Below are 27,174 nucleotides of genomic sequence, written 5' to 3'. Positions count from 1 at the left end.
TGCCAATATAATTGACAAATTGTGGACTTTGGTCTGGTACATGAACCCCAACTCATTACGATCAGCAACGGGATAGATTTCCCTGATGTCAAGCATAATAATACCAAAAGAGAATTCCGTACTGACAACACAAGTGAGATATCTTATTGGTTAAACTTTGCTGGTATCCTTATCTAGCTTCAGTTGGCCCGCTACTGAACAATGACAATTTTTTACAGACATCGGTAATGATGTACCTGGATATCGACAAACTGAGAACTTTAGTCTGTATTACAATAGAGATTCCATCCGGGTCAAATATCATATATGATTTAGCATTTCGCACGATACTTGCAACTTCGCCCATCGTAAACTGTAATGGAACCTCTTCGGCAAAAAGATATATTATACGACGAAGTACTTCTTCACTTTGTTATCACTCTCAAGATGATCGATAAGATGTTGGTTAAAAGCGCAGCGCTTCGCCTAGGGTTTTAGTGCGATTTAACCGTTTATTTAAACATAGTTTTCATCTCGGGTATTCGACCAGCAGACTAGATATATGTCTGTTGGTCGAATACCCTGCAGCTGTAATTATGTCCCGGAATTTCCTTTCTGTAACCCGAACATTGGATGGAAAGTTACCTGAAGCGATTGTTGACGATCTCTTTGAAAGCTTGCCAGTTGAGCTCTATGGTTAGGAAAGAAGGTGCGTCGTTCTGATTAATGGAATCAGGTGGTATGCTTATGAAGGCAACTATGAAGAGGAGGTTTGATATAAGAAAAAAGGCGGACTGGCAACTGTAATGATGTCTCGGCATTTTCTTCATACACAAAAAGGAATGAAAGTTCTCTCTCAAACCTCGACAGTTAAGTTGTGTGGTTAAGAAGGGAAATAGGGCGTTCTGAGATGATGAAATCAGTTGATCTGCCTTATAGAGATAATTATGGAGAGATGGTGCATGATCCTGACCACCAGTCTTAAATAGTTCGGCTGGTAGCCCTGCTGCTTTATTATATATGTTTCAGCTGATTGATTGTTATTCTGACCTCATCTTGACTAGGTGGTACACTACCGTAATCTCTTATTGGTTCTTCACCGGCACTATTTGATACCAGAAGCTTTTCAAAATGCTCCTTTCAGATCCCAAACACGCTGCCTGTATGTGCCACCAGGTTCCCTTCTTCATCTTTACAAGAGGATGTGCTTGCACCAAAGTCTTCGGTTTGGTGTTTTACTCGATTTGATTTCTCATTGTTGGATAGGGTGAAATCCAGGTGGCTTTGTGTATTCCGAGATGCTTAAATCTGGTTGTTGATCCAAGAGAAATCACGGACAGCCATTTATATTTATTTATCAAACCGAGTGGCAGTCTCAACTTTTAATCGCTACCACTAACATTCCATTTACGGGTCACTAGGTCACCACTAGCAATATAGGTCTGTACTATCTTAGACATATAACGTAGTTCACAGATATTAATTGGCGGTATATACACGTAAGATCCTCCGGAAGATCTGCGTCGATGGTGAATATCGCCGTCGAATGAACCATAAGCTATACCATCGATTGTCGGACAACGTCATAGTCAGATGTATCGAGCTGCAGCGACTACATTGGCTAGGCCATGTTGTGAGAATGGATGCAGATGCCCCAGCTCAAATAGTACGTAATAGCGAGCCAAGTGATGGTTTACGCATAAGGGGAAGACCACGAATCCGATGGAAAGATCAAGTAGAAGACAAAATCTCGGAACATGGTATTTCAAATTGGTCGAGATGAGCACAAGACCGACGCTCCTGGAAATCTTTTTTAAGCTAGTTCTGTCATAACCAGCTATGTAATCAGTAATATACACGTTAGTACAATACAATTTTCGTTGAGCCTGGTTTTCTGAGCTTCGGCGACTAAGATGCTCTTCCGATTCGTGAAGTCCACTATCTCATCAAATTTTTCTTGAAGTCAATTTCAATTTAACTGTAGAAATAGAGGAGTCGGAACAGCAACGTTTGACATAATAAAGACCTCAACCTCGGCAATACCACAGTCATACTGCTACCCCATACATTCAATGTACCAGTCGCTAGAATCATGCTCAAGCCTCTATTAGGTAACCTCTAGCATCCACTTATGTTGAAGGCTACACTTTTCTTCCGATTCATGAAGTCCACCATCTCATCAATTTATCCTCGAAGTCCATTGCAATTAAATTGTAAAAATAAAGCAGTAGCACGAGGCAACTGAATCCCTTGTCCTGTAGTCTAGCGAGTGGGTTCAGCCCGCGACAATAAAATTTTGCTATGGCAAACCGAATTGAACCCAGGGTCCGAATCATGAAGTGCACCATCTCATCAATTTATGCTCGAAGTCCGTTGCAATTTAATTGTAAATATAAAGCAGCAACACGAGGCAACGGAATCCCTTACCCTTTAGTCTAGTGAATGGGTTCAGCCCGCGCCAATAAAATTTTGTTATGGTAACCCGAACCAAGGTCCAGGGTTTTCTTCGATCCAAACTATGACTAAATCCGTTCGGGATGGTAGACTCCGGCCAAAAAATAGTTTCAGATCAATTCGGAATTGTAGAACCCACAAACATTGATTATTTGTTAGTCCCAATGCTATTTTAAGGGAGATTATCAGGTCTCTCTCACCAGCATCCCACTGTCCACAACATAAAAAACATAAATATGTGGTGCAAGCATTTGTCTACCATTATTATCATTATCATTACAAAAAAAAAACAACAGAAACTGAAGAAACACATTAAATAATAATCGAACATATTTGTGTCTTAGAGGTATTGATTCCAGCACATTTGGCGATCATGCCTTACAAACACAATCAAGAGATATATACAGCCTCGTAGAGGGGCGGAGATACTCTTGCATTGCGATTTCGATCTTAATTCACAAATAGCAGGTCACAACTTTGCAGCTCGTTTGACGGGAAATGCCTGCAAACATGTTAATACATGCCACAACTCTGCGAAGAAGGTGAAACAAAAATAACAGCAGACGGACAGACAAAAAGACTGCAACAAGAGATGAATGTTTAAGCGTTTGTTCGATCATTCGTTCGGTATAACAATGTGGACAGACATTGTACAAGAGTCTTGTGTGATTATCTCTTTTACACTAAGAAAATAAAGAAGAAGAAAAAACCGGAGCAAAACAACCATAAAAAAGCTGCTGCAAATATGGTGCAACTAAGTTTAGCCAGCCATTATTACTGACCATCACACCATTACATATGTAGATATATAGGTATGTACGTACATAGTCTCACAAGTGGGAAGGACGTTTCGAATGCAAATACTCAACCATTCTGAGTTCTGGTAATCCATCTACCATTTCAAAAATGATGCTGTTGTGGCAGCGATACGAATGTAAACAGCTTTTCGGGACTTACCAGTCAGTTAGCCAGCCTTATTGCCTGCCTGCTTGCTATTCATCAGCATCAAAAGGGTGTAACCAACAAATGTAGCCTTAAAGGTTGATCGACAAGAGCACAACAACAACAAAATGGTAGGTGTTTGAAATATCTAAAGAATTTTGATAAATCGAAATCTGTTTCAAATTTGCGGGGAAAAAACAAAACTGAAATAAGTCCATCGACCTTTGCGAAAGTGATAAGCTGTAGTCGATGATTTGAAATATAAAATCGAAGTTATGATGAATTTTCGCAATGTGCAGATGTTTTCTCTAAATAAACCAAAAACTTAATTTCCTGATTTAATTACTTTAATTAACTGGCTCGAGACAGGACATTTGTTCTGTAAGCCGAGCTTAAAAAGGATTTTCAGGCGCGTCGGTCTTGTGTGCAGCTTTTCCAATTTGAAAGACCACGTTTCGATATGTCATCCTCCACTTGATCTTTCCATCGAATTAGTTGTCTTCTCCTTCTGCGTGAACCATCGTTTGGCTTGCTTTTATATGCCTTTTGAGCTGGGACATCCTCACGTCTAAGCATTTCGATGTCCGATATTCACCGTCGACGCAGGTCGACACGTAGATCTCTCTCAGAAATGTTCTCTCAAACACTCCAAGAGCAGCCCAAGTACCCATGCTTCAGATCCATACACCAGCACGGGTAGTATCAGCGTCTTGTGGAGTGTGAGTTGGGTCTGGCGAGAATGGCCTTAGCATTTTGTTTCTAGCCCTATTACTCGGTGATTCCACTCTTATCCTTTGCATGTTTCGTCTTTGTTGTCACTGTAGCGTATTTCGCATACACTCTGTTATACGAATTTCGGAATTCTGTCGTATTTGAGAGTGAAATGATGTATCTCTAGTTTGTTCTTCTGACGATAAGTTGGATCCCGCCGGCTATGAGTATGCTCCGCAGTATTTCTTTCTTGCTCCTCATCACGATACAATACATCCTGGCGTCTAATAGCGTGTTCGCCTGTATTTCTTTGTTGTTTCTCCGCGCGAAACAGTGGATCCTGGCGTCTATGAGCATGCTCTTCAGCATCCCTGTGTTGCTCCTCCTCGCGATACAGTGGGTCCTGGCGTATACGAGCATGCTCTGCAGTGTTCCTTGCGCGTTGATACCATCAGCTTAGTCTTCTCGATATTGACTGCCTGACCCACTTTGGCAGACTCCTCAATTTCTTCAAAAGTGGATTTTACATCTCGCAATGTTCGACCCATTATGTCGATGTCCTCGGCGTAACATGTGTTTCTGTTCACCTTTGCATCTCGTACGACCTTTTCCAGCAGGATATTAAAAAGGTCACACGACAAACTGCCAACTTGTCCGAATCCTCGTTCGGAGGTTCTTTCCGACTTTAACTGCTGATCGTATGCCAATTAGAATTATCGTGCATAGCTGTTTTATTTTTGCAGGATTGCGGAACGCAGACATGGCTTTAAACACCTCTGAACGGATAGGGCTTTCGAATGCGGCTTTATAGTCGACGAATAGGTGGAATGTGTCGATGTGTTTTTCGTGGGGTTTCTTCAGCATTTGGAGAATCTCGTCTATGGTGGATTTGCCATGTCTGAAGCCGCATTAGTATGGTTCAATAATATCATTGACCCTTGGCTTGAGTCGTTCACACAGCACACGGGATAGCACTTTATATGATATGAGAAGGAGAGTAATTCCTCTACAGTTAACACATATCGTCTTGTCTCATTTTTTTTTTTTGCACGGATGCAGAGGTTATAATCATTGGACATGCATTCCTTTAACCGAATTGTACTAATCATTTGGTGCATGCTTCGATTCCACGACAGAGCGGTTTACAATCAGAGTCTTACTCGGCCAACGTCTGTTACCTCAGACCATTGTGTAAAATCAATGGGGTTGCTACAACAACAAAGTGCAGAATCCCACTTTGGACTCTTCTATGAAAAAGAGAAACATGAGAAAAAGAACTCCTTGAACTTTTCTAAAAATAAGACTTACTTGAGGAAGACCTACTAGAAACCCATATACATTTATCTATTTTTTTTTTTTTTTTTTTTTTTGATATTTTGTACGCAGTATTTTTTTTAGATAACTATCCTAGTAAATATTTTCACAGTAAGCATGTGGAAGACAGAATAACAAACAAACATTTTCAGTATTCAAATTGTCTAAATGATCAGAATTGTATCAAGTTATCAATCGGATTAAAAACATATATCTTCCAAACGAATACAAATTTTAATTTTGAAGAATTTCGATGCAGAACATGGCTTCATGAGGAGTTACACTACTTTGGATATATACAAGAGTAACTTTTGTGACTATTATTGAAACCCATATACATTTATAAAACAAAACACATCCCATTTCGTGTTGATGTAGGGTCTTTGGTATACCATTTCATACACCATTCAAGCATATCAACAATTTTCCATTACTGCTTTTGGTTTGTTCTTGAGGCAATTAAATGAGAAAGGCAAAACTAAATGTTAAAAGTTTAAACAAAAACAAATATTAAAAATTTAAACGGTTATTTTTATATACGCCCCATATACATTTATAAAACAACAGTTACGACACCTGCATATCAACAATTTTCCATTACTGCTTTTGGTTTGTTCTTGAAATGAGAAAGGCATTTTGTTTAAACAAAAACAAATATTAACAATTTAAACGTAGCAAAGCGACATCTGCTAACTTGTGTTGATATTAAAATAGCACATTGTTGGCAACGCATAGTGAAGGGTTCACTAAACAAGATATTCAACATGAATAATTTCCAATTAGAATTTTTAAAACTATTTTAACTAGATAAAAAGGAAATTAATACTTCTCCAAGAAATTGTGTTCGGTTCTCGATGCATTTTCCATAAATTTATACAAATTAATCAAGAAATAGAATTGAAAAAAACCAGAGCACTTACCAAATGTAATATAATTTCAATAAATATTGAAAAACCTTCAATGTAGACAATACTCGAAAATTCAACTCTTATTTCAATTCGAAAATTAATTACGTAGAAATCGCGCACGAAATGTTTTAAAGACGAAAATCGAACACACTGTTAAACCGCGAGTATAAACTATAGTTTTAACACTAAATTCACCGTTTTCGATGTTGATTGATATTGTTTGAATTGATCACATAATGTAGTTTCAATGGTTGATTCAATGATTCATTTGGGAATGTTTGAATTTAATGTTTGAATTTATGTCGGGCATGTCCTGGAATTAAAACGTATAAATTAATTTTAAACACTTTTAAAATTAGATTATAAATAAAAAATGTACTTACGTTTAATGCATAGTCCACAACTTCGGTCAGGATTTTTCTATTAGATGAAATCGCGTACGGAATGTTTTAAAGATGAAAATCGAACACACTACTAAAACGCGAGAATAAGTATCTTGTTTTAACACTAAATTCACCGTTTTCGTTGTTGATTGATATTGTTTGAATTGATCACATAATGTAGTTTCAATGGTTGATTCAATGATTCATTTGGGAATGTTTGAATTTATCACTCCAGAATATATGTCGGGCATGTCCTGGAATTAAAATGTATACGTTAATATTAAACACTTTCAAAATTAGATTATAAATAAAAAATGTACTTACGTTTAATGCATAGTCCTCAGCTTCGTTCAAGATTTTTCACTTAAATGTCAGTAGACATATGATAGATCCAATACGTTTAAGAAATATCTCACTCTTAGAAGCATACTGTTTCGAGCAATTATTGATGTTTTTGTGGCATATTCAATAGTTCTTTCAAGTTGGACCTGCAACTTCTTTTGGAGTTCTCGTTACATTATTCAAATGTTTGCCCATTAACGAATCAAAGCTTCCATGTAGTTCTGTTAATTGTAAATACTCCTTCAAATACCCATTTTAGTTTATTTTTTAAATACTCCTTACTCCATTTTTCACATATTTCCATTTTAACCAAGACAACGTCACACCGAATTTTTTCCTCTTATTATTCGCCAAGTATTGTGGTTATATTTTGTAGCCTGACAAGACATGTCATTTTAATCAATATTCTTATGTTTTATATGATATGAGACTTAAAATGCCACAGGAGAATTTACCTAAGATATTAAAAAAAAATATTAATCAGATATTTAAATATACAATTGGAAGTAGCACTTACACTTACCATTTAGTATATCCCCAACACCAACTTGGTTAAACGAGGATCCATCGTTAGGTACATTAAAACGACCCGGACCCTTTGTGACTAACAGTTGTGACAGTTGTTGGCCGAGTAAGACTCAGGTCGTTTCGGGTCGTAGACCCCACTAATTTATTTTGGACTCAAACACCTATACACATCGTTTGTCTGTGGTACGGTGGCGTACAATGGAGGGTCTAACCGTGCTATTATTGGGTATTCCGATGGTTCGACATGTTATGTTGGCCTCTGCTCCAATTGTCCTTTTTGGGGTCTGTCATGGCTAGGAGGCCAAACTTTCTTGGTCATGCTGGTAAGCGTTGGCTGGCGCTACTACTCAGTAAGACAATTTATTTATTCCTGTTTCCATTGATTTGTTCATGCTTTTTTTGCTACCGCTCTGTCATTCCTTGCAGATATTCTCGTACAAGATCATTCGTTTTTTTTTAAATCCACATTTTTTGCGTATGAGTAATTTGTTGTTGTTGTTATTTGGCTATGGATACCAATATAATGAGCTTTTCAAGTGTTCGTTGCTCAGGAAGCCACTTCATTAGTATTTTGGCGCCAAAAAGACATAAATGCCATTTACTTGTCATTATGGAATGCCTTTGCTACTGCTGATCTTGCTTCATTTTGTTTTCACAGCACAGCCAATTTAAGTTGTAATTAAAACACATTTTAAACACTAATCTCACGAAATATTCCATTGCTGCGCACTTTATTTAACTTCAATTTTATTATTTCTTGATATTTTCACTATTTGTTTGCAAAGAAATCACAAATTTGCTGCCAATTTTCAATTAATCAACTGCTTTAACGGACGCTCAATGTGAACTAAACCCCAAAAACAGCTGTTTTCTCATTTGGCTCTCTTTGTTTTGATTAGGCGGTTATGCTAACATCTCAATGTGAATGACGTTATTAATGAGAAATGTAGTTCTATGAAGAAAAAAACATAACAGAAAACTCGGGGTTAACACAAACTTTTTTAAATTTAAAATTTTAGTTTTTGTTAATTTTATTATTTTAATGCAAATAAATCACAAATTTTCTGCCAATTTTTTTAATAATTCTCTTTAACGGACACTGTCAAAACAGCTGTCTCTCTTTGCTTTTGCTAGACAATAGGCTATCACCTCAGCTTGCATGCCGTACTAATAAGAAGTGCCTTTTTGTGGAGAAAATAACTATAAAACACCATCACAGGACTTTACACAAACATTTTTTTTAACAGAAACTTTATATTTTTAGTTAATACCATTAATTAATTGCAAATCAATTAAAATCTACTTTAATTTTTTAAAAATTTAACCTTTTTAACGGACACTGTCAAAAAGAAAACAGCTGTTGCTCTCTTTCCTTTTGTTAGACTCATCTCACTGTGCATGCCGTTACTAATAAGAAATGTCTTTCTTTGGGAGAAAATCACAACAAAACAAAAACATCACTCAGAAAAAAACTCATATAGAAATGTCAAAACAGAGAGAAATTAGCAAAAGGAAAAGAAAAACATTTGACATTTAGAGCAGAGAATTTTTTTACGGAGGAAAATAGCAAGAGCAGAATTGTAAAGCTCCTGAAAATATTAAAAATTTGCATATTTAAATAAAGTATTTATAAACAAAAAGTTGTAAAACTTAAAGCAAAACCATAGGACATTATGGAGATGTAGAAATTTCATGGATTATTGTGAAAATCTACATGCAAATTAAAGGAAAAATCACACAATAGATGAGGACCTGACACACACACACATCCTACATTTTATGTGAAAGACCAGCAAGTATATACTACAAAAGAAGAATTACGTGAGTGCGCACCACCAACCATCAAACAAAAAAATTCAGAGGCAACGAACGACGAACTGTTGTAATTTTGTTGGTTGGCCAGAGGAGGAAGGAAGGAAGAAGAAGAAAATAGAAATAAAACTATCGTATAAAACCTTACACACAATTGCTTGGCATCCAAAGAATCCCAAAGATTTTCCCAGACCCTTAAAGGCAGGTTGAATGGGAATTTTCACAGAAGCGAAGTGAAAAAATCGTTATATTTCCCCCGACCTGAATAGACCACAAAGAATCTCATTGTAACTAACTGTGGCAGCTGTAATTCGATTTTGGGGGAGTTGTGTGTCTGTGGTGTAATGTTGTTGTTGCTGCTGCTGTTTTAAGTGTATATGTATGTGATAGTGTTAATTTATCATCTTCCCCATCAATGCAAAAGGTTTTGCTTCCCTACACACTGTCCACTCATTACATATAGGCCGACCGACCGAATTGAGGGATTAAGTACTACGACCGACAAGTAGTAACATCACTAATCGCCGCCGCAAAAAAAGCTTACACTACGAAGTGAAGTCCAAGAAGAAAAAAAAACCGCACCCTTTGCACTTGCTACTGCCACCATCAACGTAGCAGTGCGCCTTCCGTGTCGTGTTGTGCAGGATAGACAGTTATGACTTCGCCTTTATATCAATTGGATATATTTGAATTACGGCCTCTGATAACAAATTTCAATTGTAAATTATCGACCATATCGGAATATGATTGCCACAAACAGATGCTGTGTCTTGTCTCCGAGGACAATGACATTGTGTTACGCTACACCAGTGAAGGTGGCCAGGAGGTATTGAAATTGGTTTCATGGTTTCGACGTACCAATCGTGTCATACATGATATTTGTTTTGATCCCTCAGGAACCTGGCTGCTGGTGTTATGTAAGTTGTACACAATTTGTTCCATACTTATCTAAGATAATAACGCTTTCCCTTTCTAGGTTTCGACAATACTCTACACATTGTGCCCGCCTTGGCTGTGGTTGATAAAGCCACCTTGGAGGCAAATGCCAAAAATTCAGTATACCCCTCCCTGTACAGTACCACACAAGTGACATCATACATAATACCATTTGTTGGACCACATGAGTGCCCCAACTCCAAGAAATGTCCCAATAAGTTAACATCAAAAAGAAATTCTGGCCTTGGTGGAGCCGCAGCCTCATCCTCTAAGAATGAAGAAAAACCAAATGAACCAGATAATGAGGAACAACAAAATAAAAATGTCAATCTCCTAGCAGATCAAGTTGAGGGTTTACAATTGGAAGACAACGCCCCAGAAGATGAGGGGTTGGTTGTGGTCCCAATGGATGCTGGTAATATTGATGTCTTCAGTCAAGATGTACCTGCCGAAATGTTGGCATCAACGGCTCCACAAAATCTCCATGTGGATGATAAAACCGGTAATAGCCAGCTGCCGGCAATGAATATGTCCTTCATGGCCTCAAACACCTGTCCATATCCTTTATCGGTGGTATGGTGGCGTACCTTGGAGGGTGTTAATCGTGCGGTTATTGGATATTCCGATGGTTCGATATGTTTTGTCGGCCTCAGCCCTAATTGTCCTTTTGTGGCCAGTACCTCGGTGGAAAGTGGTTCGGTGGTGAAGTTGCTGATATGTCGGGATAATACTTTTGATAGTGTCATGTTATTGGTGAGTAGGGTGTTTCCTTTTTTAAAACTTTAAAGGTGGAAATCGAATCGATTCGAACTTCATGCAGAGGAGGCGTGGGAAGGACGCTTCTACAGACATAGGAAATAATTCATCAGGTCACTGAGGAGTCCCTGAGGAGTCTTTCCTATAGGAAAAAAATCATCAGGACCCTGAGGAGTCTTTTTCCTATAGGAAAAAAATCATCAGGACAATGAGGAGTCTTTTTCCTATAGGAAAAAATTCATCAGGACCCTGAGGAGTCTTTTTCCTATAGGAAAAAATTCATCAGGACCCTGAGGAGTCTTTTTCCTATAGGAAAAAATTCATCAGGACCCTGAGGAGTCTTTTTCCTATAGGGAAAATGCGTCAGGACCATGAGGAGTCTTTTTCCTATAGGGAAAATGCGTCAGGACCATGAGGAGTCTTTTTCCTATAGGGAAAATGCGTCAGGACCATGAGGAGTCTTTTTCCTATAGGGAAAATGCGTCAGGACCATGAGGAGTCTGTTTCCTACAGGAAAAACATTCATCAGGTCTCTGAGTCTTTTTCCTATAGGAAAAGATGTCCCTTATGAGTTTTTTTTTTATAGAAAAAAAATCATCAGGTCTCTGATGAGTCTTTTTCATATAGAAAAAATCATTAGGTCCCTGAAGGGTATTTTTCTGTTGTCCATGGAAATTCTTTAGAAGATCTTATGGCTATAAAAAAGTAAATCTGAACCCATGTTTTCAACTTCTCCATTTGCTTTCCTCATTTCAAAGATATTCAACCATTCTACCTATTTCAAAGATATTCAACTTATAAAACAACGTCTTCTTCTTTCCCTTCCAGATAACCTCATCACTGAAACAACAATTCAAATTACTATTGGAACAAAAAGCCATCGAATATACCTATCCGGGAGAATTATCGCCCACAACTGGGGCAGGAACAACAAGCGGAGCGCAAACCAAAGATAAAGATGATTGGCAAATTGTTTTGCCATTGAAAAGTAATAATAGCAATTCCAGCAGTAAAGAATCCTCATGTGAACGCAGCAATCCATCCGATGACGATGTATTTATGAAAGAAGAACCATCCGGAGCTGGAGTAATTACGACAACAAAAGACATTAACCCGCCGCCTCAAATCCAACAACATATAGCACAAATTAATAACGCACGTCCTGGTGGAGAACCGCCACCACCTCCAACACAAATCCAACCAAAAGTAGCAACATCTTCCATTGAAACAAATGGTAATACAACCCAACAGCCACCACCGCCACCATATTCTGTGGCCATTACCCGTCATTTGGATAATAATGATGGTGGTATAACCACCACAGCTTCTATGACAAATAGTAGTGGGGTATCCACTACCAGCTCAAGTGAACGTAATAATCCACAGCAGCAACAACTCGATAATGATGCAGATAACATTAGAGGTGGTTATATTCCAGCAGCCAGAGCCCGTTTGGCATCGCTGAAGTCATTGGGTTCAAAGAAGCTGAATGCCATTAAAATGCGTCTTTCTGATAAACGACAAAAGATTGAAGAATGTAAGTAAATATATCCCTTACAAATATCAACCTTCTCAGGTCAATAACAGGATCAGATTTTAAAGGAATGTAAAAGGGGAGTTGAATTCCAAATTTCAATAGTTTATATTATAAAATAGTTACAATGGATTCAAGAGAAATCAGAATATTAGGAGCTTCATGAATAATCGATGTTCGCTGCTAAAACATTCGTGATAAAATTTTACTCGATTCATTTGTTTGGTGAAATCGGTTCAGATTTAAATATCGCTTCCATGTAGAAGAACATTTTAAACAGGAGAAATTAGTGTCTTATTCCCTGCGGCGATTGGCGGGAGTCAATTCCAAGGACGATGTCCACTTTGTATTCATTTATTTTTGCTTGTAGGGCTTCTTTTTCCAGATGCTCTTTCCTCTTCCTCTCAGTCAAAGATTTAGGAAAAAATCGTCAGGTCCCTGAGGAGATTTTTTCCTATAGGAAAAAATTCGTCCGGTCCCTGAGGAGATAGGAAAAAATTCGTCAGGTCCCTGAGGAGTCTTTTTCCTATAGGAAAACAAATCGTCAGGTCCATGAGGATGCTTTTTTCCTATAGGAAAAAAGTCATCATTTCAAACATTCCAATTGGAAATTGTAGATGGCGACATTCTCTCCTCCAACTACTTCTCCACCTCGCCCAATAATCTTCGATATTACAATATAAGTTAGGTTATTGGAATCACTTCCTGCAAAGTATTGGATTTAGGAAAGTGTACGGAAATTAGTAAGGTGGTCCATTATGATTTGAAAATAATTCATTAGATCAGAGTTCCATAAATCACAGTTGTCAATATTCAACAAAATAATCCAAATCATTTATTTGTCGATTTATAAAAAAAATGTTTGACAATTTGTTTTCTGTTTATTTCTGTTTCATTGCTCTATCCTTTTAAATTATGTTTATATCTCGCGAATGATTAGATCTACGATGTATTGTGATATTAATATACAGATTCAATAACAAGAGTGGTGAGTTTTCATTGCATTCATACTACACTTCGTTTGAGCATTGAAACCTTCCACAAAACCAAAAAAAAAAAACCGAAATCAATACCAAGCGCCACATCACAACATCGCTAAATTGCTTTACCCCAAAAGAAGCAATATAGACTCTTACATTAGTTTTGAGGAGATAAACCAGTTAAAACCAAACAAACAACCACCACACTCAAGCATAATTTTAGATAGCGAGGCTTTAATTTTTATTTTTTGGTTCGCATTCCGCTATTCGGAAGATATATTCAATTTTAATTAATTAATTTATTTGTTCTACTTTACAGATATGCCCGACAATTCCCTGGGATCCTCTTTCGCAATTGTCGACTCTCCCTCGTTGACACCTGAGCTATTGGCAAATTCAGCTGGTTCCTTTTATACCATCCAAAATTTACGCAGTACATATTTACTAAGTGCTTTGCATAGCCAGTCGAATAGCTTTACCGTACACAATATCGATATACATTTGAAGCCATTGTTTCTTTATAAAATACCCCGAGATTGTGTCGATATATTGATAAGTTCGAATATTTTATATACCATACAATATGTGGATTATTATGGTGGTGGTGAGATACCATCACCTTTGGCAGCATTAGTTGGTAAACCAGCAAAACAATCCGAGCAAAAAAATCAAAATACCGAAAAAGAAAATCGTGATATGGATGTTGAAAAACATGAAAAATATGCCGAAGAAATTGCTGCTGTTATGGAGGATCTTAATGATGGTGATGAAGCCTCTGGGCAACACGCTGCTGCCGTTAAACGGGATACCAGTCAAGAGGATAGTGCCGCAGATACAAGTGCTGCTTCATCGACATCGGAACATTATAGTCAAGATAGTCTAACACCAAGTAATTCCATAAATGCTGTGGGGGTTATAAGCAGTGCTATGGCATCGCTGCGCAAGGGTGATGAAGATGTAAGTTTTTCACGCATCTTATAAAATACATTTTTATATTTCTTATTCTTATCTTTCTTTTTCTAGAAATTCAACACATTTTCCCAACTGGGTCTATTTCGTTTTGAACACGAAACTGTTCTAAGCCTCTATCAAATGGCCACCTTCCGTCCATCTACAACAACTGAAACCATATCAAAAGATGAAAAGACCAAAGTATTTGAATGTAGCGATATCCGTTCACCCATGGACTATGTCAAGTTTTATGAAACCGCCGATGTCAAGGAGGAGTTGTCGCTGCGTCAAATGGAAATAATGCAAAATGAATTTCCAAAAATCAATTTCGATCCATGTTATGTTGTCACGAACAAAAATGTCTACTATATACAATTGAAGTAAGTAAAAACAAGTTATTTCAATCAAAATTTTGAAATCTATAAAAGAAGATCGGATAAGATATTCAGATCGTAATGGTATACTACTAACAAACAATGATGAACAAATTTAAAGATGGAGAGAACATTTCGAAGATATTTAACATTCAAAAAATATTCCTTAAGTACACATATTTTTAATATTAATATTTAATTATTTAAAAATATTCTATACATCGAAGTCGAATTTTTTATATGCAAAAAGTTCCGCAGATTTCGGAGAACAATTTTGCTCTGAGGAGTCTTTCTTATAGAAAAAAATCATGAGAACTCTTGGCAGCCTTTTTTCTGTACGAATACATTCACTACGTTCCTGAGAAGTATTTTTTCATATAGGAAAAAACTCGTGAGGTCACTGAGGAGGATTTTTTAAATAGGAAAAAACTCATAAGGTCCCTGAGGATTCTTTTTTCTATAGGAGAAAACCCCTGAGGATTATTTTTTATAGGAAAAAACTCATCAGGTCCCTGAGGAGTCTTTTAAGTATAGGAAAAAAATCATCAGGTCCCTGAGGAATCTTTTTCCTACAGGAAAAAAATCATCAGATCCCTAAGGAGTCTTTTTCCTATATGAAAAAAAATTATCTGGTCCTTGAGAAGTCTTTTTTTACAGGAAAAAATCCATCAGGTCCCTGAGGATTATTTTTTTTTCTATTGGAAAAAACTAATCAGTCCTGAGGAGTCTTTTTGCTATAGGCAAAAGACTCATCAGGCCCCTGAGGAATATTTGTTCTATACAAAAAGATTCTATATGATTCTTATAGGAAAAGATTTAGCAGGTCTTTTACCTACTGCGGAGTCTTTTTCTTAACTTTTTACTCTCAGTTACCTTTTTCTGTAGGTCTTCAGCTCATCAAGAAAGGCTGCCTGAACCTTCAGCGCACGTATGAAAATCTGCCTTAAACTTTAACTCCCTTATACAGACTCCGTAAAGCTTCGACTCGTATGAAACATACACCCTGAACCTTCTCTTCGCCTATAGAGGCTTCAGCATGTCCATGCGGAGTCTTATAGAAGTCTGCGGAGATTTTTCTTACTCTCAGTTACCTTTTTTCTGCCCACACAGACCTGCGAATGATTCGACATCCTGAACTTTTCCCTCGCCCATAGAGGCTTCAACAGGTCCCTGCGGAGTCTTTTTCCTACATGTAAAAATTATTATGGCCTGCGGAGTCTTTTTCGAACCTTACTCTCGGTTACCTTTTTCTATAGGTCTTTAGCTCATCGAGAAAGTCTGCCTGAAACTTCAGTGCACGTATGCAAATCTCTGAAACTTTAGCTCCCCTATACAGACTCCCTAAAGCTTCGCCTGCGCCCTGCGGAGTCTTATCCTTACTCTCAGTTACCTTTTTCTGTATGTCTTCAGCTCACCAAGAAGGGCTGCCAGAACTTTAAGCGCGCATACGAAGATCTATCTAAAACTTTAGCTCTCTTATACAGACTCCCTAAAACTTCGACTCGTAAGAATTTTCTGTTCGCCCATATGGACTTGCTGAAATGCCAGGAAGTTTTTAAAATGGTGCCAGAGATTTCAGTCCGTCTAAAAAACACACTGAGTCTACATCTCGCCTATAGTGACTCTCTGAGCCTAATATAAGCATTTTCTGAAGCCTCAGATAGTTTATAAATACTTTTGGTTAATCTAAAGAAACTGAATGAACTCTCAACAAAAATGTATAAAGAGTTGATGTAGCTTCTCTTAGCCTATAGAGGCTCCAGCAGGTCCCTCCCTAAAGTTTCGCCTCGTAAGAATTTTCTTTTCGCGCATAGGGGCTTGTTGAAATTTCAGCAAGTTTATAAAATTGTGCCAGAGTTTTCAGTCCTTCTACGAAAGACACTGAGCCTACATCTCGTCTATAGAGATTCCCTGAGCCATCTATAAGTATTTTCTGAAGCCTCAGATCGTTAATAAACACTTTTAGCTTATCTATTAAACCTCCCTTTACTCCAACAAAAACCTATAAAGTGTTGATGTAGCTTCAGATTATCTAAATTTTCAACAATCCTATAAGCGGCACGCTGAACCTTCCTTTTGTCTTTAAAAGCTGCCATTAAACCATTAAATTCTCTAAAATCAAAATCAAAAATAGAAATCCTTGAACCTTCAACGGGTCTAAGAATACTCCCTGACATTTCCTTGTCTATTCAAGTCCTCTGTGCAATTATCGACAGGATGACTTCTTATGACATTAATGTTCTATTTAATTGAGGAGCCTAAAACCTATAGCTATGACTTATTACCAGACATCGATTAGAAAAATACCTTGATAAGAAATCAAGCCAGGATACTACAAGATACCTTAATAAGTACTCAATAGAAATGAATTATACGTCTATATACCTTAATAAGTATTGAAATAAATATAATCATGATTCCACTAAGGAGGTGGCCTATTCTGCGAAATAGAGACCTGGATAAGTACTCGGACGAGTTTCTAAAAATTCGTTTTACCACAAGATTTAACTACTTGATTTGGCATTGATCATCTAACTTATAATACGAATTTATATTATTTTAAAATATTTTTATTATTAAATTACGTACCTCATCTTTTTCACTTTCAGAAAAGAACCCTTTGCCATCTTCTTGGAATGTGCTCTGGCCGGAGAATGGACGCAATGTCGTGATTTTTGCAACACATTCGATTTAACATATGAGGCTTGCATTGAATTTGCCGGTGACTATTTGTTGCGTCGTAAAAAAGTCACGCAAGCATTGCTCACCTATAATACGGCACGCATTAAGCCCATTCGCACTGCCCTCAAACTGGCAATGTTTGGACAAACGAATGCTCTAATGCATTTGTGTGCCATGGCACTGAAGCTGACACATGTGCTCAAATCGAAATATTTTTGTCATCCCATCATCAAGACACTTATGCCCGATATAACATACCGTCATTCGGAAAATGTACAACCCATATTACCGCCAACACCAACACAATATGCCGCTGAGGGTGTACAGGTTAATGAAGGTCTGGCATGCAGTGATTATATCTATGGCGTAGATGAGCCTATGAGTCAATTACAAATGTCAGCCTCATCCCAGTTTCATTTGGCTAATTTGTTGCTCATCACATTGGCGGAGAAGGCTGTCAACGATAAAAATTATGTACCGTTGTGGTAAGTGCAGAAGAAGGAGGAGAGAACACACATGACATTATTATTCTATTCTCATTTTGTTTATTCATAATTGTTGTGTGTCGTCCATCCTTTTTTGTGGTATAGGAATTTCCTGGTAACAAATGGCAAATATCACACAAACATGACAAGTATTGTTCTTTGCCAAAGTGGCCTATTTTCGGCAGCTCTGCTATTGGCCAAAGTTCGTGGTGTTTGTATTGATACATTTTTGGCTTTGAACAGTGTTGTGGGCCAGGAATTTGGTAAGTGTGATGGAGGATTTGTTTAATTTAATAAATAAAATGTTTTTTTTTTAATTTCTATTGCAGGCTGGTATTCGGAGGTCAATGTTTGCTTGTACAATTTAAGTGAGATCATGTTCACGGAAACCATTACCTATTTACCAAATGTGGCTATCGATTATTTTTCATTCATACAAGACAAGCTGCACAACATTAGACCAAGTGTTTTAAGGGTAAGTAAAGAACAATGATTTTGGAACTAAAGAAGTACAAAAGTGTTAAGTGAAAATGAAAATATTTTTAATCTCAATGCAATCAAAATATGGGAACATGGGACATTTATGGATTGCAAGAAACACTAGACTATGGTTATGTCAAATCCGCATCAGACTCAGGTCACCTTTAAACACCGCACTTTTCTTATTACAGAATTTTACTTCAAGATACCTTAATAAGTACCCAAACCAAGTTACGATATTCAAGAGATCTGAATAAGTAATTAAGCAAGAATACGAAAGGATTCTACGACATGGCACCTTAATAAGAATATATACAAAAGAATTCAACGGCTAAATATCTTAAATATTAGTCAAGCAAGGATACTACATTAGACATTAATAAGTACCCAATCTACAATACGAAAGGATTCTATTTCTCGTGATCATCACAATCAATGGTTATAATGAGTTGATGAGAGAAAAAACTGTTTATCGGTTGATTTTGAGCTTTGAAAAATGACGTCATTTTACTTTAATTGTTTCCAACAGCAGGCCGCCTGATTTCATAACATCTGAACACCGCACTTCCCTTAACCATAGGAAAGCCAATTGGCAGGATTTACCAACCATCGTTTCTGAGAACTTTCCACGGGTAACAAAAATAAAATTCCGGGACATCAATGCATCTGCAGCCGCTAGATTTATTCCTACTGGTCTAATACCTGACTAGGAAATGAGCGCGATAAGTTCCGTCGATCTAACCCAGCCGACCCCACGGACGTTAGAGTTCAGCAGAGATTTGTCGCGGAGCATAAGTTAGAGCATCTGAAGTTTTGCAACATTGTAACCGATGTGAGTAAACTGTGGGTAATGGTTAAGTTTTTCCCTGGTAAGAAAGAAGGACAGTATTACGACCGATAGATGCAATCGGTCGCCTGCTAATTGAATACTCGAGATGAGATCTAATTTCCCAGCAGAGGCAGTTGGACTAGCAAATGGGCGAGTTCCCTGACTCTTTGATCTAACCCAGCAGATCAAAGAGTCAGGGAACTAACAATTGAGGTCAGCAGATTAGTCGCGGAGCATAAGCGGAATAAATGGTTAAATCATCTGAAGTGTTGCAACCGGTGTGAGGAAATTGTGGACAACAGTTTAGTCGGAATCGAACCCTGGTAAAAAGTCATGTCACATTTAACGATGAAACTGTGACTGGTCCGAAGAGATGTGCAAGTTATTTTAACCGACAGTTTGTCGAACATTCGGAGACCGACAGGGCGAAGCGAAAATTACTATGTCGTATAAGATTTTTTGCCTTTGAAGAGGTACCACCACAGTTTAAAATGGGTGATATAGCATGTGTCATACATAGCGCTACCCATACACAAAGTTCCCGAAGTCTTGACAATGGACAGGCATTTCACGATCATGAGACGGGCCGTATCGTTGACGACATATGTATATTATTTAGCAGCCTTCTTGCACCCACAATTCCATTTAATGTGCTGTCGAGTGGCATACAATTCCGATCACCAACTACCCTAAAAATCTCGGGATGATATTCGATAGCATGTTTAAGTTATCCGCGCAAAATACGGCTATCTGCGATACGTCGAAAAATAGGAATAAAGTCGTCAAATCGCTTGTTGGCAGCACTTGGAGCGCAAATAAAAAACTTTGTTGACCTCGTTGTTCTTGGGCAGCTATGAGGTATCTGGTATGAATTGAAAAGTATTGTGACCTTTCAGAACGCCGTATTAGAACACCTATGGACCATCTTCAAGATTAGTCAAAGATCCTTCTCTTACGTCAATCTAGCAATAGGCCTGGGTGCTTCAGAGAGGATCCTAGCCATCTTATGGTTGCTATCAGTATGTATCACGAAGAACCTGGATAGAATTCAGACTAATGCAGGGATAGCCGAACTGCGTCTCTCTTTTAATGTGCAGGTCCGTTCTTTCAAACACGATAGCATATATAAGTCGTCCGCGCATGCAACAACAATTGCCCAAGTCTATAGCCGGCATTACATTCGTATCTGATGAGGAAACCTTTTTGACAGCCTATACACCGATCGGCCGGTGTGCGGTAAACCTGTGTGGTCTGATAACGTATGTTTGACGTAATGGAAAAATGTTCAGTTCTGCCAGACTTCTCATGACTTCAATAGAAAACTCACATGAGGCGACAATGATCCTTCTTGTGCGTAAACACAACAATATGTTTCTGCTAGAGTGTTACAAAACGAAAATCCGAACCCTAACTTTATGGATAAACATCTACCGCCCAGGAATGTCAGGGAGGATCTGGGGGTAGAAGAACAGAGGTACAAAATATAGCCTCTAAATCAGCATACATATCAAACAGGATTAAATTTTCTCTACACTAATGCAGACTTCTAAAATGTCTTCCGAAAAGGCCTTCGTCCATAACAAGATTTCTGAAAATGTTTATGAAATACCTATATAAGTGCTCCATGTATCAAAGATCTCCAATCTACATAAGGCTTCAAAATAGAAGATCTTTAAGGATATACTCTTTAGGCATTCTAAAAGGCATTTAATTTTTAATTTAATCTCTAAACGACTTCAATCTATAAAATGCATTTTCAAGGGCTATAAAAGAAAAATTTGGATTTAGTCCTAAGACACGAGGGATCTAAAAGCGATATTTCGATTCCGCACAGATTGGATCATATCAATTTTCCAATTCAATAAACCTATTTCTAAATTTCCTCCTTTTTCTTATCTTTTTTACAGCGCTTGGAACAACAACTCAATCCATTTTCACCAACACTACGACCCATTGTATCGCACACCTCATCCATTTCGAATTCTAACGACAATAATACATATTTACTGGAATTTTGTAAAAATCTCATCGAAACCTATTTAGCTGTACTCATTCATTTGGAATCTCAACGTTCGAAAACGGATCGGGTGTTGAATGCCCTAAATACCTTCCGTTTAACATACGAAGACAATCAATTTGCCATCGAAGCTACACGTTTTAAACCAATATCGGCGGGATGTGCTCATTGTGCCTGCGTGGTGGATGGGGTGGCGTATTTTTGGGGAACTAATGGTGTGCCTTGCAACTATAGTGTAAGCAAGCCATCGGGTAAGATATATATTTTTTAAATTATTTTTTTTAGTTTTTAATGTATTCTTGATATTTGTTTCAGACTCTCCTGAACCTCCTTATGCTGTGAAAAGTATGGAATTACTTTCCCAGTTAAATCTGCATGTGCATGCGGTGAAATGTGGTCGCCAACATACCTTGATATTGACCAATAATGGGGTGGGTTTCGGATGTACTGTTTTTTGTTTTGTTTTATTAATTTTGAATTTTATTTCCAGTTGTATTCCCTGGGCAACAACAATCTGTGCCAATTGGGTATTGGAAAACACATGCAAATGACTCTGCAACCCATGCTGGTTAAGGCTTTCGATGGTAAAAATATAACTATTTTAGAAGCAGGACAATATCATAATGCAGTGGTAGCTGATGGTATGCTATATACCTGGGGGTAGGTATTTCCTCTTCCATTATTGAAATTATAGATTAATTTGCTTCTTTTTTAAACTCAAAAAAAAGGTGGGGTGTCTATGGCCAGCTGGGTCATGGTGATACTGAAAATGCAGCTGAACCCAAATTGGTTTCATTTTTCAAATATAAGGTATTACGAATTCGAATAGAATATAGTCTTGGATAATTTCTAATATATATGTTTATTCCTTAAGAAAATCCTGCAAGTCTCTTTGGGACATGCTCACACATTGGTGCTATGTGAAGGTCCAAAAGATCGTAACACAACCGAACTTTATGTTTTTGGTTCGAATAATTTCGGTCAATTGGGTTTGGCCGGCAGTTTGAAGACAGTAAGCAGCGAACCAAACGCTGCGGCAGCTTCTTCCAGCGATGATGGCATTAATTATAGTGGTCAGGTGAAATATGTACTGCCTCAGCGACTGGAGATAACGGGAGCAGCAAGAATAAGACTGATACATACGAAATTTTTCACTAATGTGAGTAGATGATTCAAAATCTCCTTTCTTCTTTTGGAAATAAAAATGTTTCTTTATCTCCTTCTTCCAGTTGGTTGTTGATGAAAATGAGAAAATGTATACCTGGGGCTCCTCGCCTCAGGCCTTGCGTCTTGCCAATCAAATTAAACGTAGAGCAAATGCCAAACAGAAAAACGAAGAGGCCCAGAGGCGAGAGATGAGCAAAAGGTTTGAGGCCACTCTCAGTGAAAATGTTGAAGTGACAACCGTAGAAGCGGATATAAATGTAGTGCCCACCGTTGTTGATGCGCCCTTGGTGGCAGCTACAGCTACAACGCCAAGTGTTACCTTAACCTCGCCGATTTTGGAAAAACCCCTAACTTCGAGTAGTGATGCAGATATTAGCATAGTTAAAGATCCAATTGCACTAATCTCGGAGGAGATCACTGCCCCCGTTGTAGCAGCACCGGCAACAGCAACAGTTGTAGATGCTCCTGTTGCCGATTTAAATATACAATTGATAGAAGATGAAATTGTTGCCGATATACCAGTGGTGAAAACGACAGCGACGGCGACCTCGGCCTCCACCACAAGTAATGCTCAGGAAAAAATTGAAACGCAAAGTGAGACAACTGCCGTACCACCAACTGCAGCCATTATTGATGTGGATCCCTGTGAGCATATGACACCACATTTGGTGGATACCTCAGAGGTGGCAGGGCAGATATTACAGGTAATTTGTCTTTTCCGAAAATATTTGTTTAGAATTCTCTTAATTTTCAAAAATCTCTTCCAGGTTTCAAGTGGCCTTTTCCACTTTGCTTTGATCTCATCATCATGTACCCTCTACACCTGGGGTAAGAATTTGGAACATCAGCTGGGTACGGAGGATAAGGAGAGGCGTGCCGTCAGTAAACCCTCACCCATTGATAGTATTGATCGTCCCATGTATGTGGATTGTGGAGCTGATTTTACTCTAGTCATGACAACAGATTTTGTTGTCAAAGCTTTTGGTGGAAATTCGAATGGACAGGTGGGTAGATTTTTTTATAACAGATTATTTTCTAAACGACTAGGGGAGTTGTCAATCTCCTACTAGGCGCGTCTTTCCGGGTGACTAATGGGAAGGGGGTCTCCATGATGTGCAGGGTGAAACTGACCTAGGTCAACTAAGCCAGCTTTTCTCTGCACTTCGTAGAAACCATGGGGATCTACAAATCCCCCGTGGACCAAAATGGATCGGGGTAGTGCCCTTAAATTCGTGGGGCGAGATGCGAATTTGCTTTCGGAGAGGGAGGTTCACCTCATCAAGGGCAAGATGAGATTCGTAAGGAAGTTCGAAAGAATCTATCCGCACGCTCTCCATCGTGAGCTCCAAATGGAGGGGATCTCCCTCCAGAATCTAACTGGAATCGGCCCACTGTCTCTGACAAGGGTGCGAAACCGACTTCTGATTCGAAGCCTAATCCGAGTCAAAAGGCAAAGGAAAAGGAGGCTAGGATATCCCGACACAAAATGTCATCCTCGTGAAAACTGTTGACGGCTTTGGTGCACTCTGGGAAGAAGCAAACCTTGCTGTGGTCTCCCCATCTAAGATTCCAACCAGACGGGTCATCTCAGCAAAGATATTTTCGAAGTTACCTTAGAAGTACAAGGCGTGGTCTTTAAGAGTTTAAGGCGTGGATTTTTTTAAAGATATTATCGAAGGGACCTTAGGAGAACAAGGCGTGGAATATTATCAAAGGGTCTTTAAGAGATTAAGGCGTGTTTTTTTAAAGATATTTTCGAAGGGACCTTAGGAGAACAAGGCATGGAGTATTTGCAAAGGGTCTTTAAGAGTTTAAGGCGTGGATTTTTTAAAGATATTTTAGAAGGGACCTTAGGAGAACAAGGCGTGGAATTTTTTCAAAGGGTCTTTAAGAGTTTAAGGCGTGGATTTTTTAAAGATATTTTCGAAGGGACCTTAGGAGAACAAGGCGTGGAATATTTTCAAAGGGTCTTTAAGAGTTTAAGGCGTGGATTTTTTAAAGATATTTTCGAAGGGACCTTAGGAGAACAAGGCTTGGAATATTTCCAAAGGGTCTTTAAGCGTGGATTTTTTAAAGACCTTAGGAGAACAAGGCGAGGAATATTTTCAAAGGGTCTTTAAGCGTGAATTTTTTAAAAGACCTTAGGATAACAAGGCGTGGAATATTTTCAAAGGGTCTTGAAGAGTTCAAGGCGTGGATTTTTTAAAGATATTTTCGAAATGGATTTTTAGGAATATTTTCAAAAGGACTTTATGTTAATTTGTTTTTCTTCTTTTCCCTTTCCAGTGTGGTCGTGATCTGGGTGCCTGTATAGACAATAAAATGAAACAGCGAGTCGTTTGCTTGCCCACCACCAAACGTCTGATGCGTTTCGAAAGCCAGTGTGTTGAAGTTCCCGTCGAAATTAATTTACCACGTCCTCGCATACGTTTGGACTATGAGCCAGTTCGTTATCTCAAGACAATACCACGCTATAAATGTTATTTCCTACAGGAGGCGGAAATCGATTTTGAACAATGCTATGATATGGCTTCAAGAAGTTCGGCGAATCAAATAACCGGCCAGGAATCAGATGATATGATCTCATCATTGGAAAATATAAGTCAAAATGAAATCTCCTCACTGCAGGCATCACCAAATATGCCGCTGTTGGCCAACGATCACCTGCTCGATCCAAATCAATTGACGGCAAATAGTTCGTATGAATGTTCGCCGGATGAACAGAGCTACTGTCGGCTACCGAATGCCTGTAATATGTCAACAAGTATTACGGATAATGGCAACAGTATGGGTGGTCTGATGAATATGAAATCTCAAAACCCAGGAGACCATCCAACAATGAAAAATAACAATTCTGAGGATAGCGAAGAATTGCAACAGCTATGTAATTATATCCACTATTGTCTATATATTTTCCATGGCCTTTATAATCCTGAAAAAGTGCGAGAATTCTCCAAAGACCGTCTGGAATATCGCATACGCACCCTTATGTTAAATTTCAAATATGTTGATGCCTTTGAGCTATGTTTGCGTAGCGTACACAATGCCAGTTGTGCCCTTAAAATTTTCGAATATTTCTCCAAGGATACCGGTTATGTGCCACTACGTAGGGCGGATCTAAGATTTCTCATTTACTATCTGATGCAACATTTTATGGAACGCAATTACGATTTGTCGCTGTGTGAGAATTTCTTTTTGGCAGATTTGGATTATTATCTGCTCGAATTGGCCTATGTATTGTACTTCAATAATAACAATACCGAACTGGAACAGAATCTTAATGAGAAATTTAAAAATCTCATAGCACGCAGTGAGGATAGTAATCAACAGCTGAATATCAACTTTCAGCAGCAGCAAACACTCGGAGGCGGAGCGCCCGCCGAAGCCGATGTACATCTTGCCACACATAAACTTCAGGATACCGATGTGATATTTGAATTATTAAGTGTGAAATTTAAGACAATTATTTGCCAGCGCCTTTTAAAGTTTTGCAATACATAATCTAGCAGCAGGATCAGCATCAAATCTAAATCTAAGCAAGCCAGCGAAGACGGTGTTACACTTATTGTCATTATTATTCTATTCGTTTTAAGTTAAACCAAAACAAAAATTATTTATGTTGGCAACCACCCATGGGACAAAATTAATTTTCTCGTATTTGTGTTTTTTTAATTTATTTGAAGTTTTTATAAAAAAGTGTTTTATTTTAATGGAATTGATTATTTTATATTTGTAGTTTTTTTTTTGTTTATTCGTGTACGTTATTATCATTTGTAGTTTTAGATTATAATTTTTTTGTGTATTTATTTTGTAAATCATCTTCCTCCTTAACCGTCACCCCATTACTATTATATCCACAAATCCACCACCACCACCTACATCCTTACATAAATACTATTAATTTATTATTGTTATTTTGTTGTAGTTTTATAAAAATTTATGTATTTTTATCCAAAAACAATTATTTTTTTGTGTGTGAAATTAAGAGTGTTTAATTAATTTGAAATTCTAAAGTTATTTTTTTTTTTAATTTCTATTGCAGTAGAGAGGTTATGTACTTTTACAAAATTTGTTAAGTTTCATAGAAATTTTCAAAACAAATTATGAAAATTGACCGCCAATATATGGACCAGGGGTCAGGGTCGTTGGGGTCGTCACTAGAAGGACTTCGGGGTACAGAATTTAGACAGGCCTCAATTCGGGTCAAAATTTTTGCAAACTTCTCGAATGTGAAATTTATTTTGGCATACATTTGCACAAGTGAATTTTGAAAGATTTGACTCCGACCTCCCACCAACCGCAGATATAAGGAGCGCCAGGAGGAATAAACTTCCAATTGAGATTTTGGTGGCAATTGCTTGCAATCGTGTTGTTTTGTAAATTTTTCATAAAAGCCAGTCGATTCCGCTTTATTAGATCAACTGCTCCAACAAAATTGGTTCCATTGTCAGAGTAGTAGTAGTGGATGCCCGTCGACTACAAATCTGGAGAAAGCAGCAGAAATGCGTAGGATGATAAGTAGCTTGCTGTGGTTGTCGTAGCGAAGCACACAAAAACAAGTTCGACCAGTAAAATTTTTAATGTTGAAGGGTCCCTAAAATCTACTCCAG

The 27,174-nt window shown here is 38.0% G+C and overlaps 1 protein-coding gene across 1 annotated transcript; it reads left to right on the top strand.

The window, feature by feature from the left end:
- The first annotated feature begins 10,017 nt into the window (after positions 1 to 10,017).
- LOC133323050 (uncharacterized) lies at positions 10,018 to 26,072 on the top strand. The gene is made up of 16 exons (XM_061532008.1): positions 10,018 to 10,290; positions 10,350 to 11,062; positions 11,894 to 12,602; positions 13,899 to 14,536; positions 14,603 to 14,910; positions 17,514 to 18,071; positions 18,177 to 18,334; positions 18,401 to 18,546; positions 21,288 to 21,648; positions 21,713 to 21,828; positions 21,888 to 22,057; positions 22,126 to 22,207; positions 22,272 to 22,556; positions 22,627 to 23,268; positions 23,332 to 23,568; positions 24,851 to 26,072. The coding sequence occupies exons 1-16, from the start codon at positions 10,029 to 10,031 to the stop codon at positions 26,063 to 26,065; spliced, it is 6,600 nt and encodes a 2,199-aa protein (XP_061387992.1). The 5' UTR covers positions 10,018 to 10,028; the 3' UTR covers positions 26,066 to 26,072.
- The last annotated feature ends 1,102 nt before the right edge of the window (positions 26,073 to 27,174 follow it).

Source organism: Musca vetustissima, unplaced genomic scaffold, assembly GCF_032173495.1.
Source record: "Musca vetustissima isolate MV318-11 ecotype Yass unplaced genomic scaffold, APGP_CSIRO_Mvet_v1 utg18991, whole genome shotgun sequence".
Taxonomy (NCBI): Eukaryota; Metazoa; Arthropoda; class Insecta; order Diptera; family Muscidae; genus Musca; species Musca vetustissima.
Note: the sequence above shows the minus strand (reverse complement) of the source record. Positions and strands in the feature narration are given on the sequence as shown.